General features: G+C 38.6%; 2 protein-coding genes across 3 annotated transcripts in view; one reads left to right on the top strand and one right to left on the bottom strand.

Annotated features, from left to right (window-relative positions):
* Positions 1 to 18,432, top strand: part of EFCAB2 (EF-hand calcium binding domain 2) — a 129,608-nt gene that overhangs the window by 75,135 nt on the left and 36,041 nt on the right. The gene's annotated exons all lie outside the window — the stretch shown is intronic.
* LOC133069512 (glycine cleavage system H protein, mitochondrial-like) lies at positions 15,230 to 15,773 on the bottom strand. Its single transcript, XM_061161157.1, has one exon. It carries the CDS (start codon positions 15,771 to 15,773, stop codon positions 15,294 to 15,296), a length of 480 nt encoding a protein of 159 aa, XP_061017140.1. The 3' UTR covers positions 15,230 to 15,293.

The raw sequence follows: 18,432 nt of genomic DNA, 5'->3' as shown, positions 1-18,432 counted from the left end.
TATGTTTTAATCTATAGCAGGGATCAGCAAACCACAACTCCTGGGCCAAATCCAGTCCACAACCTACTTTTGTAAAGTTTTATTGGAACATAGCTAGACTCATTTTGTTGTTGTTGTTCAGTTGCTAAGTCACGTCCGACTCTTTGCAACCCCATGGACTGTAGCTCGCCAGGCTCCTCTGTCCCCCCCTAGCTCCTGGAGTTTGCTCAGATTCACGTCCATGAAGTCAGTGATACTATCTAACCATCTTATCCTCCACTGCCCCTTTTTCCTTTTGCCTTCAATCTTCCGCATCAACAGGGTAAGACTCATTTAGTTACATATTATCTATAGCTACTTACTTACTACAAGAGTGGATTTAAGAGACCATATGATTTGCAAAGCTTAAAGGTTCTGGCCTTTTACAGAAAAGGTTTGCCAACTCCTGATCTATATATAGGTTTCTTTTGCAAAGTAGAACAAATACTACATCTAGTGTTGAGAGATTGAGGTTCAGATCCCATAACTACTGCTTACAGCTGTGTTACCTTTGGTGAGCCACTTAATCTTTCAAAGTCTGGTTTCACATGCAAAAGAAATGCAACAATACCATGGTGTTTTATGAGTATTAAATTTAATAACTGTAAGGAATCAGCTGTTACTTGGTGGGCACTCTGCATATTTGGATTTGCTTGCTCTGTAGATGACTTGCTACCAAAACACCCTCACAGGTTTGGGCAGTTAGTTAGCCACAGTAGGTGTTCAGGTCCCAATGTTTTATTTTGTCTTTACCGTTTTCTTAGGTACATTGACACAACTTTTGAAAATTACAGATATTTAGAACAGTTATGATCTCATAAAGATCACTGAGCTATCTAAGCTCTATATAAATGTTTTTCTGTACTTATTCACAACGCAGTTTATTCACATTGCATTCTAGCAATATGCTTGAAAAGGCTTGCATGTGACTGTCCTTTTTGAAGTTTCCCAAATAATTGAGAGGAAAAAAAGCACACAGATATTTGATACATACATACATACAAAGCTACATAATAGTGAACGTCTAGAGGTAGATGTCCTATCACTACAGCTCTGTAGTAGTTTCAGAACTGAAACTGTTTCTGCCTCATTTGTTCTGAAATGAAATAGTGACTATAGTTTAAAATTCTTCTATAAAAAATTGAAGTCTGTGTTTGGTTCTCTAATCGTCATTTACTTGAATTTTATTGTAGATTCATACTAACTTTCAGTTCTCCACTTCCTGGAGATGAATTTGAAATCCAGTGTTTCTCTTGAACTAGATCATTTTAAAAAATCACTCAACATTGATCCCTCTACTTAATATTCTGTAGTTAACCACTGGTCCCACATAATCTCTGCCTGTTTGGAATGTCACAAACCCAGCAAAAATGAGAAAGGTTAATGAAAATCTTATCAACATACAGATTACTGAACAATTTTTCCTTTGATGTTAAGTCAGAGCCGCCTGAGATCTTCAGTGTGCAAGGGCTGGGAGGAGATAATGACGTTTCAGTACAAGTGGAAAGGATACTTAGTGGTCTACATCCTTTAGAGTTCAAACCTAAGGGAGGTGGGAGGGGGGATCGGGGTGGGGAATACTTGTAAATCCATGGCTGATTCATGTCAGTGTATGACAAAAACCACTACAATATTGTAAAGTAATTAGCCTCCAACTAATAAAAATAAATGGAAAACAACAAACAAACAAACAAAAAAGTTCAAACCTAAGTGTACTTATGGAGAATTTAAAGTAATTACAAAAGAGAACTAAAAGATGTTTGGAAAATAATATCAATGCTGGTGAGATTATCACATTGCACAGTGATTTTTAAAAAGGTCAAGTCATCAGGAAAGTCTAAAAGTCAAAAATGTGTGTGTACCTAATAATAGAACTTTAATATACATAAAGCAAACATAGACAGATTAGAAGGAAAAACAGACAATTCCATAATCACAGATGATGATTACAGTAAACTGCTCTAAGTAACTGATAGAATAGCCATATAAAATATTAGCAGAGATATAGAATATATGAACAATACCATCAACCACTCCAACCTAATTAGTATTTATAGAACACTACCCTGAACAACTGCAATATACATGTTCTTTCCATGTGTACATGGAGTGTTCATTAAGATAGTTTAAGTACTAGGCCACAAAACAAGTCTTAGTAGATTTTTAATACCAAAAAAAATGAATTAAATAGAGAGCAATTGAGAATAAGATCATTAGGAAATCCTCAAGTACTTGGAATTATACTTCTTTTTTAAAAATTTTATTTATTTTTTTATTGAGGGATAATTGCTTTACAGAATTTTGTTGCTTTCTTTCAAACCTCAACACGAATCACTGATAGGTATAAATATATCCCCTCCTTTTTGAAACTCTCTCCCATCTCCCTCCTCATCCCACCTCTCTAGGTTGATACAAAGCCCCTGTTTGAGTTTCCTGAGCCGTAGAGCAAATTCCTGTTGGCTATGTATTTTACATATAGTATTGTATGTTTCCATGTTATTCTTTCCATACATCTCACCTCTCCTCCCCTCTCCCCATAAGCAACATACTTCTAAATAATTCATGAATCAAAGAAGAAATCACAAGGAAAATTAGAAAACATTTTGTCCTGAGTGATAGGGAAGATGCAACATGTCAAACTTTGTGGGATGCAGGTAAAACATCACTTAGAGGACAGTTTACCACTTTAAGTATTTATATTAGAAAAGACAAAAAAAATCTGCAAATAATTATCTAAATTCTCATCTTAAGAAACTAGAAAAACAAGACCAACATACACAGAATATAAATAGAGGGAAGGAAATTATAAAGAGCAGAAATCAGTGAAATAGAAAATGGACAGAGAAAAATCACTGAAAAAAAATATGAATCTGTTCAAATACAGTTGATAAACTTACAGCTAAGTACATTGAGATACAAATTACCAATATCAAGATTAAAGAGAACTGTATTCAATATCTTGTAATAGCCTATAATGGAGAAGACTCTGAAGAAGAATATATATATAAACATGTATATGTATATATAAATATTAAACAATCACTTTGCTGTATACCTGAAACTAGCATAATATTGTAAATCAACTATATTTCAATAAAAAATGTTTTAAATTATCTTTTATTTAATTATGAAATTTCCCTTCTACCAGTTCTTAATAGTACTAGAGCTATAGTCACTTCTTGAAACAAATTAAAGAGTGGCTTCTGTATAAAAAAATCTTTAAGATGAAGAATGGGTTTTCATTATCCTTCAAATAATAAGGAAACATTATCAAAAACTGTATGCCAATGAATCTGACAACTTAGATAAATGGATAAATCCCCTGAGAGACAGATAACCAAAACTGACTCAACAAAAACTGGAGAATTTGAATAGTCCCATATCGATTACCAAAATTAAATTTATAATTAAAAATTTTCCCACAAAGAAAACTAGAAATTCAGATGAATTCACTGGTGAATTTGCTCTAACATTTATGGAAGAAGGAGTACCAATTCTATACAGAAATCTTTCTGAAAATATTACAGGAAAGAACACTTTTTCAGCTCATTTTCTGAGGCTAGTATTATTCTTGATACCAAAACCAAACAATCATATTACAAGAAATAAAACTATGGACTTTATTAACATAGATGCAAAAAAATCCTTTCAAAATTTTATCAAATTAATTTCAACAATATGTTAAAAAGGATAATGCATCTAGAGTAAGTGCCATTTATACCAGAAATTTAAGGTTAGCTTAATATTAATCAATGTAATTTACTACATTAATAGAACAAAGTAGATAAATGATATAATCATTTGAATAAATACAGAGAAAACATTGAAAAAATTCTACACTCATTGAAGATAAAAATACCCAGCAATATAAGAAGAAAAGGAAACTTCTTTACCTGGCTAAGGACATCTACAAAAAGCCCTAAGGCTAACATCTTACTCATTGGTGAGAACTCAGTGCTTTCTACCTAAAATCAGGAATGTCTATGTTTATCACTCCTATTCATCTTTGTACTTGAAATCTTAGCTAGTGCAACAAGGCAAGAAATAATAACCAAAAATACACAGTTTGGATAATAAAAAGTAAAACTGTTTCAAGCAACATGATTGTGCATGTAGAAGATCCTAAGAAATTTACCAAAAAGTCATTAGAACTAATATATGAAGTTAGCCAAGTTACAGGCTAAAAAGTCAACATACAAAATTAATTATATGTCTATAAACTATAAGTTAACAATTAGAAAAATTAAGTAATCAGTTCCATTTATGATAGCCTAAAAAGTGAAATAATAAAGTTAACAAAAGATAGATGAGACTTATATACTAAAAGCAGCAAACATTGTACAGGGAAATTAAGATCTAAATAAATAGATATACATGTTTGTGAATTAGATAGCTCAATATTTTTAAGATGTTAGTTCTTCTCAGATTGATCTCTAGATTCAACACATTTTCAACCAATCATAGCAAAATTTTCTGAAGGAATGTACAAACTGATTCTAAAATTTGAATGGAAACATGAACGACCTTGAACAACCAAAATAATTTTGACAAAAAGGACAAAGATGGATTTATACCACCTCATGTGCAGATGATACCACCCTTATGGCAGAAAGTGAAGAAGAACTAAAGAGACTCTTGATGAAAGTGAAAGAGGAGAGTGAAAAAGTTGGCTTAAAGTTCAACATTCAGAAAACTAAGATCATGCCATCCGGTCCCATCACTTCATGGCAAATAGATGGGGAAACAGTGGAAACAGTGGCTGACTTTATTTTTTGGGGCTCCAAAATCACTGCAGACGGTGATTGCAGCCATGAAATTAAAAGACGCTTACTCCTTGGAAGGAAAGTTATGACCAACCTAGATAGCCTATTGAAAAGCAGAGACATTCCTTTGCCAACAAAGGTCCATCTAGTCAAAGCTATGGTTTTTCCAGTGGTCATGTATGGATGTGAGAGTTGGACTATAAAGAAAGCTGAGTGCCGAAGAATTGATGCTTTTGAGCTGTGGTGCTGGAGAAGACTCTTGAGAGTCCCTTGGACTGCAAGGAGATCCAACCAGTCCATCCTAAAGGAGATCAGTCCTGGGTGTTCATTGGAAGGACTGATGATGAAGCTGAAACTCCAATACTTTGGCCACCTGATGCAAAGAATGGACTCATTTGAAAAGACCCTGATGCTGGGAAGGATTGAGGGCAGGAGAAGAAGGGGACAACAGAGGATGAGATGGCTGGATGGCATCACCAACTCAATGGACATGAGTTTGGGTGGACTCCGGGAGTTGGTGATGGACAGGGAGGCCTGGCGTGCTGCAGTTCATGGGGTCACAAAGAGTCGGACACGACTGAGTCACTGAACTGAACTGATTGCAGATTTACTGTGATGCTTCAATAATCTTGAGTATTATATTTGTACACATATTGTGTGGTATCATGCACAGTGTGATATTTGGTACACTGGTACACATATAGATCAGTGGAACTGACTAGAGAATTAATAGAACCACACATATCTTTGACATAGGTGCCAACATCATTCAATGAGAAAAGGATAATCATTTCAATAAATAGCATTTGAGCAAATGGTTATCTGAATAGAAAGAAGCAACACTCTTTGCAACATTCTTTTACTCCATACACAAAAATTAACTTGAAATGGATCATAGAACTGAACATGAGAGCTAAATCTATAAAACTTCTAGAAGAAAACATAGGGAAAACTTTGTGATGTTGGGTTAGCCAAAGATTTCTTAAACAAAGAGACAAGAAAGCATGAACCATAAAGGAACAACAATGATTGATTTCATCAATACTAAAAACTTTTGCCCATCAAAGGGTGGAGCTAAAAACATACAGGGCTTCACTGGTGGTCCAGTGGTTAAGAGTCCGGCTTGTAATACAGGGGCCACTAGTTCAATCCCTCGTCTGAAAAAGATTCCACATGCTGCGGAGCAACTGAGCCTGTGTGCCACAACTCCTGAGCCCAAGCTCTAGACCCCTTGAGCCACAACCATTGAAACCCATGCGCCATAGAGCCCATGCTCTGAAACAAGAGAAGCCACTACAATGAGAAGCCTGCACACCACAACAAAGAGTAGCCCTTGCTCGCCGCAACTAGAGAAAGCCCACAGGCAGCAATGAAGACCCAGCACAGCCAAAAGTAGAAATAAAAAAATGCGAGTCATGGATTGGGGGAAAATATTTGAAAGATAATTTATTTGATATTGTATAGTTCATTTGATAATATATGAATGTCTGTGCTGTGCTTCGTCGCTCAGTCGTATCCGACTTTTTGCCACTTCATGGACTGTAGCCTGCCAGGCTCCTCTATTTAGGGGATTCTCCAGGAAAGAATATTGGAGTGGTTTGCCATGCCCTCCTCCAGGGGCTCTTCCCAACCCAGGAATCGAACTGGGGTCTTCTGCATTGCAGGTGGATTCTTTACCAGCTGAGCTACATAGGGAAGCCCATATGAATGTCTCTTTCAACCTAATTTTTAAAATAGCCAAAGGTTTGTATGGACATTTCGTGAAAGAAAAAGTATCAGTGGCCAATAAGCACATAAAAAGATGATGAATATCTCTAGTCAGTGGGGATAATGAGGTGCCACTACACATCCACTAGAATGTCTTAAGATTTGAGACTGAAAATGTTAAATGCTGGCAAGCCCGTTAATGAAAGTAGAGTGTTAATGTTCCCTACTATTATTATTGTATTACTGTTAATTTCTCTGTTTATGTCTGTTAATATTTGCTTTATATATTTAGCTGCTCCTGGGTTCAGTATATATTTACAATTGTTATATCTTCTTGTCGGGTTGATCCCTTTACCACTATGTAATGTCCTTCTCTGTCTCTTGTTACAGTCTCTTGATTTTGCCTGATTTTCTTTGTTTATTTCTGTGTGTTAAGTGGGTCAGTTTTGTTTCCCAATCCTGGAGTAGTAGCCTTATGCAGATGTCCTAGGGGGCTCAGCAGCTCCCCTCTGATCACCAGAGCTCTATGCCCCCTGTGTGGGCTGCGTGTGCCCTTCTATTGTGGCAGGGCTGACTGCTGTGGGCATGCTGGTGAGGGGGCTGGCCCTTGATTCACTTGGTTGCAAGGCCCTGCCTCCTCCTGGAGGGTGGGGTAGGCTTCCTATGTGGTTTGACCGAGGAGCCTGGTGAGGGGGTGCAACTGCTGCTGGACCACTGGAGGGCAGGGCTGCGTCCATCGGCAGCTGTCCGTGTGGCCTGGGGAGAACATGTGAGGGAGGGGCTGCTGCCAGCCCACTGGTGGGTGAACAGGCCCCCAGCAGAGGTTTGCTAGTGGAAGGATTCTGAAATGGAGCTTGGCAGCGCTAGTGTCATTGTGGTAGAAGAAGCTTGCAGAAAAGGCTGCTACCAGTGTCTTCATCCCTTGGAGGTCCAGCTGCTTCCTGCCTCTCTGGGAGGCTCTCCAAGATTAGCAAGTGGGTCTGACCTAGGCTCCTTCTGACTACTGCCTCTGAGTTAGCATTCAGAGTGTGAGATTTTATGTGCACCTTTTAAGAGAGGAGTCTCTGTTTCCTATAGCCTTCCAGCTCTCCTGTTCACAAAGGCAGACACGCTAGGGGCTCATCTGGTGCAGGACCTTGAACTGGGAAGCCGAAGTGGGGCTTGAACCTCTTACTCTTTGGTGGGAACCTCTGCAGTTGTGATTATCCTCCTGTTTGTGGGCAACTTACCTGGGAGTGTTGTTGTTCACTCTTTCAGCCATGTCTGACTCTTTGCAACCCCGTGGGCTGCAGCATGCCAGGTTTCCCAGTCCTTCGACATCTCCTGGCGTTTACCCAAACTCATGTCCATTGAGTTGGTGATGCCATCCAATGATCTTATCCTCCATTGTCCCCTTCTCCTCCTGCCTTCAATTTTCCCCAGCATCAGGGTCCTTTCTAGTGAGTCAGCTCTTTGGATCAGGTGGCCAAAGTATTGGAGCTTCAGCTTTAGCATCAGTCCTTCCAATGAACATTCAGGGTTGATTTCCTTTAAGGATTGACTGGTTTAATCTGTTTGCTGTCCAAGGGACTCTCAAGAGTCTTCTCCAGCACCCCAGTTCAAAAGCATCAGTTCTTCGGTGCTCAGCTTCTTTATGGTCCAACTCTCACATACGTATATGACTACTGGAAAAACCATAGCTTTGACTAGATGGACCTTTGTTGGCAAAGTAATGTCTCTGCTTTTTAATACTCTATCTCAGTTCAGTTCAGTTCAGTTGCTTAGTTGTGTCTGACTCTTTGCAACCCCGTGGACTGCAGCACGCCAAGGCTCCCTGTCCATCACCAACTCCCGGAGTTTACACAAAATCATGTCCATTGAGTTGGTGATGCCATCCAACCATCTCATCCTCTCTCATCCCCTTCTCCTCCTGCCTTCAATTGTTCCCAGCATCAGGGTCTTTTCAAATGAATCAGTTCTTCGCATCAGGGGCCAAAGTACTGGAGTTTCAGCTTCATCATCAGTCCTTCCAATGAATATTCAGTACTGATTTCCTTTAGGATGGACTGGTTGGATCTCCTCGCAGTCCAAGGGACTCTCAAGAGTCTTCTCCAACAACACAGTTCAAAAGCATCAATTCTTTGGTGCTCAACTTTCTTTATAGTCCAACTCTCACATCCATACATGACTACTGGAAAAACCATAGCTTTGACTAGATGGACCTTTGTTGGCAAAGTACTGTCTCTGCTTTTTAACATGCTGTCTAGGTTAATCATAATTTTTCTTCCAAGGAGCAAATGTCTTTTAATTTCACGACTGCAGTCACCATCTGCAGTGATTTTGGAGCCCAAAAAAATAGAGTCTGTCACTGTTTCCACTGTTTGCCCATCTATTTGCCATGAAGTGATGGGACCAGACGCCATGATCTTAGTTTTCTGAATGTTGAGTTTTAAGCCAACTTTTTCACTGTCTTTTACTTTCATCAAGAGACTCTTTAGTTCTTCTTCACTTTCGGCCATAAGGGTGGTGTCATCTGCATATCTGAGGTTATTGGTAGTTCTCCTGGCAATCTTGATTCCAGCTTGTGCTTCATCCAGCCCAAGGTTTCTCATGATGTACTCTGCATATAAGTTAAATAAGCATGGTGACAGTATACAGCCTTGACGTACTTCATTCCCGATTTGGAACCAGTCTGTTGTTCCATGTTCAGTTCTAACTGTTGCTTCCTGACCTGCCTACAGATTTCTCAAGAGGCAGGTCAAGTGGTCTGGTATTCCCATCTCTTTAAGAATTTTCCACAGTTTATTGTGATCCACACAGTCAAAGGCTTTGGCATAGTCAATAAAACAGAAATAGATGTTTCTCTGGAGCTCTTTTGCTTTTTCGATGATCCAGTGGATATTTGCAATTTGATATCTGCTTTCTCTGCCTTTTCTAAATCCAGCTTTGAACATCTGGAAGTTCACAGTTCACGTACTATAGAAGCCTTGCTTGGAGAATTTTGAGCACTACTATGCTAGCGTGTGAGATGAGTGCAGTTGTGCAGTAGTTTGAGCATTCTTTGGCATTGCCTTTCTTTGGGATTGGAATGAAAACTGACCTTTTCCAGTCCTGTGGCCACTGCTGAGTTTTTCCAGTTTGCTGGCATATTGAATACAGCACTTTGACAGCATCATCTTTTAGGATTTGAAATAGCTCAACTGGAATTCCATCACCTCCACTAGCTTTGTTTGTAGTGATGCTTTGTTTGTAGTGATTATACCATCGTGATTATCTGGGTCGTGAAGATCTTTTTTGTATAGTTCAACTGTGTATTCTTGCCACCTCTCCTTAATATCTTCTGCTTCTGTTAGGGCCGTATTATTTCTGTCCTTTATTGTGCCCATCTTTGCATGAAATGTTCCCTTGGTATCTCTAATTCTCTTGAAGAGATCTCTAGTCTTTCCCATTCTATTGCTTTCCTCTCTTTCTTTGCATTGATCGCTGAGGAAGACTTTCTTTTCTCTCCTTGCTGTTCTTTGGAACTCTGCATTCTAATGGGTATATCTTTCCTTTTCTCGTTTGCCTTTCTCTTCTCTTCTTTTCACAGCTATTTGTAAGGCCTTCTCAGACAGCCATTATGCCTTTTTGCATTTCTTTTTCTTGGGGATGGTCTTGACCCCTGTCTCCTGTACAGTGTCGTGAACCTCCATCCATAGTTCTTCAGGTACTCTGTCTATCAGATCTAATCCCTTGAATCTATTTCTCACTTCCACTGTATAATCATAAGGGATTTGATTTAGGTCATACCTGAATGGTCTAGTGGCTTTCTCTACTTTCTTCAATTTAAGTTTGAATTTGGCAATAATGAGTTCATGATCTGAGCCACAGTCAACTCCTGGTCTTGTTTTTGCTGACTGTATAGAGCTTCTCCATCTTTGGCTGCAAAGAATATAATCTGGTTTTGGTATTGACCATCTGGTGATGTCCATGTGTAGAGTGTTCTCTTGTGTTGTTGGAAGAGGTGTTTGCTATGACCAGTGCGTTCCCTTGGCAAAACTGTATCAGCCTTTGCCCCACTTCATTCTGTACTCCAAGGCCAAATTTGCCTGTTACTTCAGGTATTTCTTGACTTCCTACTTTTGCATTCCAGTACCCTGTAATGGAAAGGACATCTTTTTTGGGTGTTAGTTCTGGAAGGTTTTGTAGGTCTTTATAGAACTGTTCAGCTTCAGCTTCTTCAGTATTACTGTTCAAGGCATAGACTTGGATTACTGTGATATTGAATGGTTTTTTTTTTTTTTTTTTTTTTTTTAAGGTTCATAAACCAGTACTTCATTCTTTTTTTTTTTTTAATTTTTTTAATTTTTTTTATTTTTATTTTTATTTTTTTCCAGTGGGTTTTGTTATACATTGATATGAATCAGCCATGGATTTACATGTATTCCCAATCCCGATCCCCCCTTCCTATTGAATGGTTTGCCTTGGAAATGAACAGAGGTCATTCTGTCATTTTTGAGATTGCATCCAAGTACTGCATTTCGGACTCTTGTTGACTATGATGGCTACTCCGTTTCTTCTAAGGGATTCTTGCCCACAGTAGTAGATATAATGGTCATCTGAGTTAAATTCACCCATTCCAGTCCATTTTAGTTTGCTGGTTCCTAAAATGTAGACGTTCACTCTTGTCATCTCCTGTTTGACCACTTCCAATTTGCTTTGATTCATACTCTGTCTAGGTTTGTCATATATACACCTGGGAGTGTGGGTCCTGGCAATCCAGTGTCTCCAGTCCTCCTACCTGTCTTGTTATGGCAGATTCTTTATCACCAGCACCACCTCGGAAGCCCCCTTGTTGCGATTACTTCTTTGTATCTTTAGTTATGAAAAATCTTTCCTGATAGTCTTCAAATTATTATCATAGAGAGTTGCTTTATAAGTAGTTGTGATTTGGATATCCCTATGGGAAGATGGGAGCATCGGGTCTTCCTACTCTGCCATCTTGGTGACACCCCCAATCCATCACCTTAATATAAGCAGTCTTAGTAACTTAGTGTACTTCCTCCTGTATTATTTTCCTATACATGTTTTTAGCATAATAGTAATCTTACAGTACAATTCAGTATGTACAATTTAACTTTGCTTTTTTTGCTAATTATATCACAATCAGTTCCCATGTTATTATGAAAATTTCATTCTTTAAAAAATGCATGCTGATTAAAATTGGATGCTCAAAAAATAGAGGTGTGATTGCTCTTGTTTCCATCACTCACATTCAACCAGAATATTTTACCTTTTTACTCAATATTATATCAAAGTGATTCTTCCATACTGTTATCTAATTTAAGGAAAACTAACATTTTAAGAAGGAAATCCTGTCATAATACTGTAACATGGATGAAGCTTGGAGATATTATGTGAAAATTCTAGTCACAAAATAGACCAGTACTTCATGACTCCACTTACTTGAGGTATCTAAAGTAGTTGAACTCTTAGAAAGTCTGTTGTTGAAGATATGTTGAGAGTTTGAATTGCTTCATGAAATGTAAGAATAAGTGATACTTTAAACTAACATGTTGTTATAAATGTGATTTTAGAAATGTCTCTGGACCTAATAAAGCTTATGTGATATTGGATATTTATTATGCTAACCAAATCTTAACCATGTCTCAACCCAGGATAGAGCTTTTCCTGGAATCTTATTGCAACACAATTTTAAAAAGTTCCTTTTGGTATAAATTGTAGATTACCTTGGGGGGACAGTTGCTTCAACAGTTACTGCCTCTGTCTACTAGGGGTGGGGAGGGACACGCAATGCCGTGGTGGTGAGAAAAGGGAGGGTGTGAAACCAATTAGTGTAACTGGAGCCCCTACTCTCCCTGCCCCACTGCAGCCTGCGGGTAGACTGGGGGGATTACAGCTTGCCAGAAGCTGACTCTCCCATTGCTTCAAATTATGGAAACTTACAGTTGGTGATGGGCAGGGAGGCCTGGAGTGCTGCGATTCATGGGGTTGCAGAGTCAGACACGACTGAGTGACTGAACTGAACTGAACTGAACAGTTGGAAAGGACCTTTTTGATCACCTGGTCTAGCCACCTGTTGATTCTTAGAGTCTCTGATAGTCCACCCAAAGGATGAGTTAGTCTTGTTTGATACCTCTTATAATAAGAAAGGGACTTATAACCCCAAAGGAGTACTTATCCCAATTTTTACACAACAGCGTCTGGGATATTTGGAGTAAATAGTTTTTCTAAAGCAGGTAACTTTAGGATTTTTCATTTGTAAGACTAATTGGTAAATGCCAGTGAATTTTTGTTATTATTTTATTCTATCCAAGGCAGAGAAGTATTTTCTAAATTGTATTAGTGTTTTGGTTTTTAAACACAATTTATGTCAAAATTTGCACATGTGATATTCAAGTCTAACTTGAAATATCTCATTGTTTTTATATTTTTACTACAAATAGTTAAAAAAATTCATATGTATGTCTTATTTGGTGACCTGGAACTAGATGAAATGTAGGTGCTTTATAAACCATCTTAACCACTGGTATTATCTTGCTTTTGTGAAGCATGAAATAGTTCAGTTTATTGACAGATTGTATGTCCCTGGGGAGAAATGAATTTTCAGTGTGTTTTATTGTGCCTATTCAAAGAGTTCACTATTAAATAATGCTTTAATGAGAAAAGAGATGGCCTGATGACCTCACTGTGGGAATGGGAGAAGGCACTCTGGCTGTGGTCCCATCACAGCACCTGACTGGCCTTGAGGACCACGAGGGGCACTTTACCTCTCTGTGCCAGAATGTCCTCAGATGCAAAACAGATGAAAAAAACTGTCTTTTACCAAGGTAGAGTGAGAAACAGTATTTGCCTCATGCTTTGAAACTTAGATAACTGTTGATTTAAAAATAATTACACAGGATTTACATATTTATTGAGATGGCTCCTTATTGGGCCGGAGGATGCAAAGAGACTGGAATGGCTGGAGGCCCTGTGCTAGCCTGTGGAGGCAGGCCCCTTCGTCTATCAGGGAAGCAGGGTATTTTCTTCAGATCGCCTCCGCCACCATAGTTCTTTGGAGGAGGAGAAGCCAGGTGTGTGGGGGCGTCGGTCTTCTTACAGGTAGACACCTGCTGGCTATTAAGATGAGCTCCTTCTATAAATGGTACTTGAAGGCTAAGCTGGAGGTCTTCCTGCAAAGAAGTTTTATTTCCTCTGCATTCATAAATGCTCCCAAGCGGACTTTCTAATTATTACCTTCTTTCTAGCACATTAGCCTTTCTCTTAGATGAACAGACCAGATTAGAACTTACTTTGCCTCATTCACATACATAGTAACAAGATATATTTGTTTTGTTTGTTTTTGTCTTTTGAAGAGGAGGAAGATGTGACAGATGACTGTCTGTTACTCGCCTCTCCTTTCAGTCTGGGAAGCAAGTAGGGGAACAGCAGAAGTGGACACATCACGGCTGCTAATCTGCAGACCCTCTCCTCTAGACAAGGGTTCAGGGGCAAGGGACAAGGGATTAGATATGCCTAGCAGTTTAATACATTCATGCCACATTCCACGTGGCATTTTACAGAGAGGAGGCAGGATCAGACTTCTGTAAAAAACAGTTCCCTATGGTGGGTCAAGGAGGTCATGTCTAAACTTTTAGCCCCAGAGATCAGTTCCGTTAGGAGGAGGTGTCACTGCAGAATATAGAACCAGAAGTGTGTACACTACTGATTAAAACAATAATAATCATAATAATTCACAGTTTACGAAGTACCTTTATGTCATATCTCTCACAACAATGTTTGTGCGCAAGCGTATAAAGTTTGGTAGAACTGCTGCAACAAAGTACTGCAGACTGAGTCTTAAATAACAGAAATTTATTGTCTCACGGTTCTGGAAGCTTGAAGTACAGAATTGGGGTGTTAGCAGAGTTGGTTCCTCCTGTTGGCTAGGAGAGAAGAATCTGTTTTAGGCCTTTCTCCTTGGCTTGTAGAGGCTTATCTTCATGTTCACATGACATTCTCCCTGTGTGCATGTCTCTGTATCTGGATTTCTCCTTTTTATTAGGACATCAGTTACATTGGAATAGGGCCCACCATAATGACCTCATTTTAACTTGATTACCTCAGTGAGTACCTTCTCTCCAAAGAAGTCACATTCTGGGGTGTACCAGAGATTAGGACTCCAACATATGAACTTGGGGAAGATATAACTCAACCCATAACTATCTATATATGTTTATATACAATATATGATAAAGTGTAGTTCAATAGTTGATATATTTCTATTAAATTTTAAAGGCATTTTATTTTTTATTTTTTTATTTTTTATTTTATTATTAAATTGTTTATTCTCCTGGGAGGCTGTTGCTTCACTGTATAAAAATAGCACCAGCAAACACAGCATATTGCAAAATTAAGACAGTAATATTCTTCACTGGACACTATACAACTAACAAACTTTTCTCCACTGGCAGTTATTTCTAGGGGGAAGATCATTTTGACCCAAATCCAAGGATAGCTATAAGCAAGTTACAATGTCATATAAGGTATAAGATAACCATGTTATCCTTGAATTACATAATTTTTATAATTAGTTTTATCAGAGATAATTTCAGGAATTCTGAATATTATAACTGGAGCCTAGCCTAAAAATCACAGGATGCTGTGGAAAAGATACACAGTGTTTATCTGAAGGTATTAGAAAGTTAAGGGGTATTTTCTTCAGGAAACATTGTTACAAGTAGTTTCTTTTGCTAAAAGTTGCTTTTTAAATATCCACCACTAATTTAAGACAACTATGCTAGATTAAGTTGTTTCAAAGTAGTTTATTTAGGGGTTCCATTTTCATTCCTCAATAGATTTTATGTATTTTTCATATGCTTCTTCACTCATTAGTTCATCTAGTTCTGAAGGGTTACTGAATGTCATCTTGATCAGCCAGCCATCTTCATAACAAGACCTCTTGACAAGTCCTGGATTTTCTGCTAGAGCTGTATTAATTTCAGTTACTTCTCCTGATAGAGGGGAATAGAGTTCACCAGCAGCTTTCACACTTTCCAAGGCACCAAACTCCTCTTGTTTGTTCAACTTTGTCCCAACTTCAGGCAGACTACAGTAAACAACATCTCCCAAAGCTTCCTGTGCAAAATTGCTGATTCCCACTGTTCCAACACCGTTTTCTGTTGTTACCCATTCGTGTTTTTCTGTGAATTTCCGCACCGACAGCAGAGCAGGGCCGGTGCGCAGTGCCCGGACGGCACCCACCTGCAGTCCCCAGGGCCGCGGCCCGCACGCTCCGCACCGCTTGCAGCGCCATGTTCGCATGGGTGCAGAGGGTCTCGGCGCGGTACCTAGAGCACCCCGGCCGGCGGGGGCGGGGCGGGGCCTAAAGGCATTTTAATATGTGAATTTAAATAATCATTGAGCCATTATTGCATAACATTTATAGAAAGTAGTGTCTTTGTCCTATCTTACTCATGGCCTCATAAAGTCAACTAGTTTGTCCTGCACCAGAAGTAATAGAAGCACTTATCCTCCCCTCTATCCACCCATTTCTAGATTGTCAGGCGGGCTGTTCTATCCTGCTTTTGTTTCTCTTTTATGATAGAGGAATGTACCCTATTTTAAAAATGCCTTTTTAAAAAACCAATGGAATCAAAATAAAACATGGAGTTTAGTAAATAATAATACGTTAGTATTGGTTCAATGGATGTTACAATGAACCAAGTATAGTTGTACCATAATAATGCAAGGGTAAACGATAGAGGAAATTGGGAGGTATATGAGAACTCTCTACTATCTGTAAATCTAAATCTATTCTAAAATACGTTTATTTAAATAATAAAAACTTTTAATAATATAAGGTAGTGCCTAGTATATGTTATACAGTTCATTAATGCTGTATTTAGAAATATTATATAATTGTGCTATTTTTATGCCATTGCTTGTATATCTCTTAATACACAAAGAGCAGATTAGATGTGGCCTCTAGAGGACAGTGTTGTCATAGAAAGATTTTCACAATCTGTCCAAGTTGAAGATGGACTTACATATTTTTCTTCTTTACTTTTTTAACTCCAAGGCCTTTATTTGTTCATTATCCCTCTTTAAAAAAAATCAAGGAAAATATACGCCTCATCTGCTATCCTGATTCATTGGAGTTTTGCTTTAACTTATTATTTTTGTGAAGTTTTAGCTCTGTACAGATCCGTCAGGCCATTTGGCTGTACACAGAATAGCGTTTCACCTGTGTTCAGAGCACCAAGGGTTTGTGGAAGTTGTCCAGGAGCATGGCCATGGTGGGGTAGGCGTTATGAGGGATGTGTCTGTGACTTCTCACATGATGGAGAGTGTGCTATAGAGTTGAACTCCCTTTGGAAAAACTATGAACCGTTTGTGGATTGATGAGGATGCTCATAAAATAGGATTTTTGATCTTCCAAGGTCAAGACTGTTGGCTCTGCAGTTTGTTGAGGGTACGGGGAAAGGGAAACAAACTATAGCTCTAGCTTCTGGAACAGATTTCTGGATTAATCAGAATAGAAACACAACATTTTAATTTAAAAATTATCCCTCTGGAGGCAGTCTCATGAGATTAGCATTTTAGTTTTAAGCAGTTTGTGGGGCTGGGAGTTACAGAGTGCTACTGAACCAGAGCCACATGAACATTGATTTGCAAATTGCTTGCCTTGGATCTAGAGGCAGCTGAAAACAATTGCTTATTTATTGATGGGCTCAGAAATTCTGAAACACATCATTTTGTCATTAGATGGATGACATTTTTTTTTTTACTGATAGTGGAGTCCAAGGCATTACCTCATAGTAGGTGAGAATCTAGTATAAACATTAAAAAATAGTTGTCATTTGATGACTATGTGTTCCACTTAGCAGCACCTATAGATTTCTTATCTTTTGCTCAAAGAATAAATCTTTTAAATTTCCCACTGTTGAATTGGGATGTGTGAGCATTTTAATAGGATTTTTGAAAGGGAGTGGAAAATTTACAACTTCTCATAAATAGCCTGACATGAAATTGAAAATCAATAGCGTACTGTTCAGCCACACCATCAAAAGCTGTGTACCTTATGAGCTTGAGTCTTCCTCATTCTCATCTAACCGTTCTGGGTACCAAAATTGTTAGGTGTTGTCTTCTCTTAATTAGTGGTGGTGTAACAGTGTTCCACAGAGCATCTAGTTATTTAATGAATAGTACAGTCCTTGAGATTGATTGGTCCCCTAATCTGGTCTCTTAGCCAGTGTTCCTTATGTCAGGGGAAGTCCTTGTGCAAGTCAGAATCCTGGGAGTTGTCCTTGACCCTCTTTTTCCCCCCTTATCCTTGCTTGTAATAGATACAGTACCAGGTTTTCTTGGTTTTATGTCTTAAGTGTTTCTTGAAAACACCTACTTCTCTCTCCATGGCTACCACTCTATCCCAGACCTTGTCATATCTGCTTATACTACTGCAGAAGCTGCCTTACCCACAACCAGTGTGATCTTTCAGACACACATCTATGAGACCTTCAGTGATTTAGGGTAACAGTGTCTTGGATAACAACCAAAGTCATGTTCATGGATGGTAATACCCTGCATGGTCTAGTCCCCATTTCTCTCTCCAGCCTCATCTGAAGACATTCTCCTCCTTGCTCTGTGTGCTTCAGCCTCCTGGTCTCCGGTGCAGCCCACAAGGTCTTAATGCCTGTAATTTCATCTACCTGGGAGTGCCTTTCCCTGCTGTTTTTGCTTACCTTTTACTCATCCTTTATAATAATCAACTCAAGTGTGATTTCTTTATGAATGCATCTCCTGATAATTTGGCCAAGAACAGGTTCCTTTATTCTATGCTCTGCTAGACCCTTGCTCCTTTACTTCATTGTTTTTTACATAAACTTATAACTAGGCACTCAGCTTTGTTGTTTTTTTGATGGATTTATGTCTCCATTACCAGAATATAAACCCTGTGAGTGGGGACCATGTCCAAGTATGC

Source organism: Dama dama, chromosome 14 (assembly GCF_033118175.1).
Source record: "Dama dama isolate Ldn47 chromosome 14, ASM3311817v1, whole genome shotgun sequence".
In the NCBI taxonomy this organism is placed as follows: domain Eukaryota; kingdom Metazoa; phylum Chordata; class Mammalia; order Artiodactyla; family Cervidae; genus Dama; species Dama dama.
Note: the sequence above shows the minus strand (reverse complement) of the source record. Positions and strands in the feature narration are given on the sequence as shown.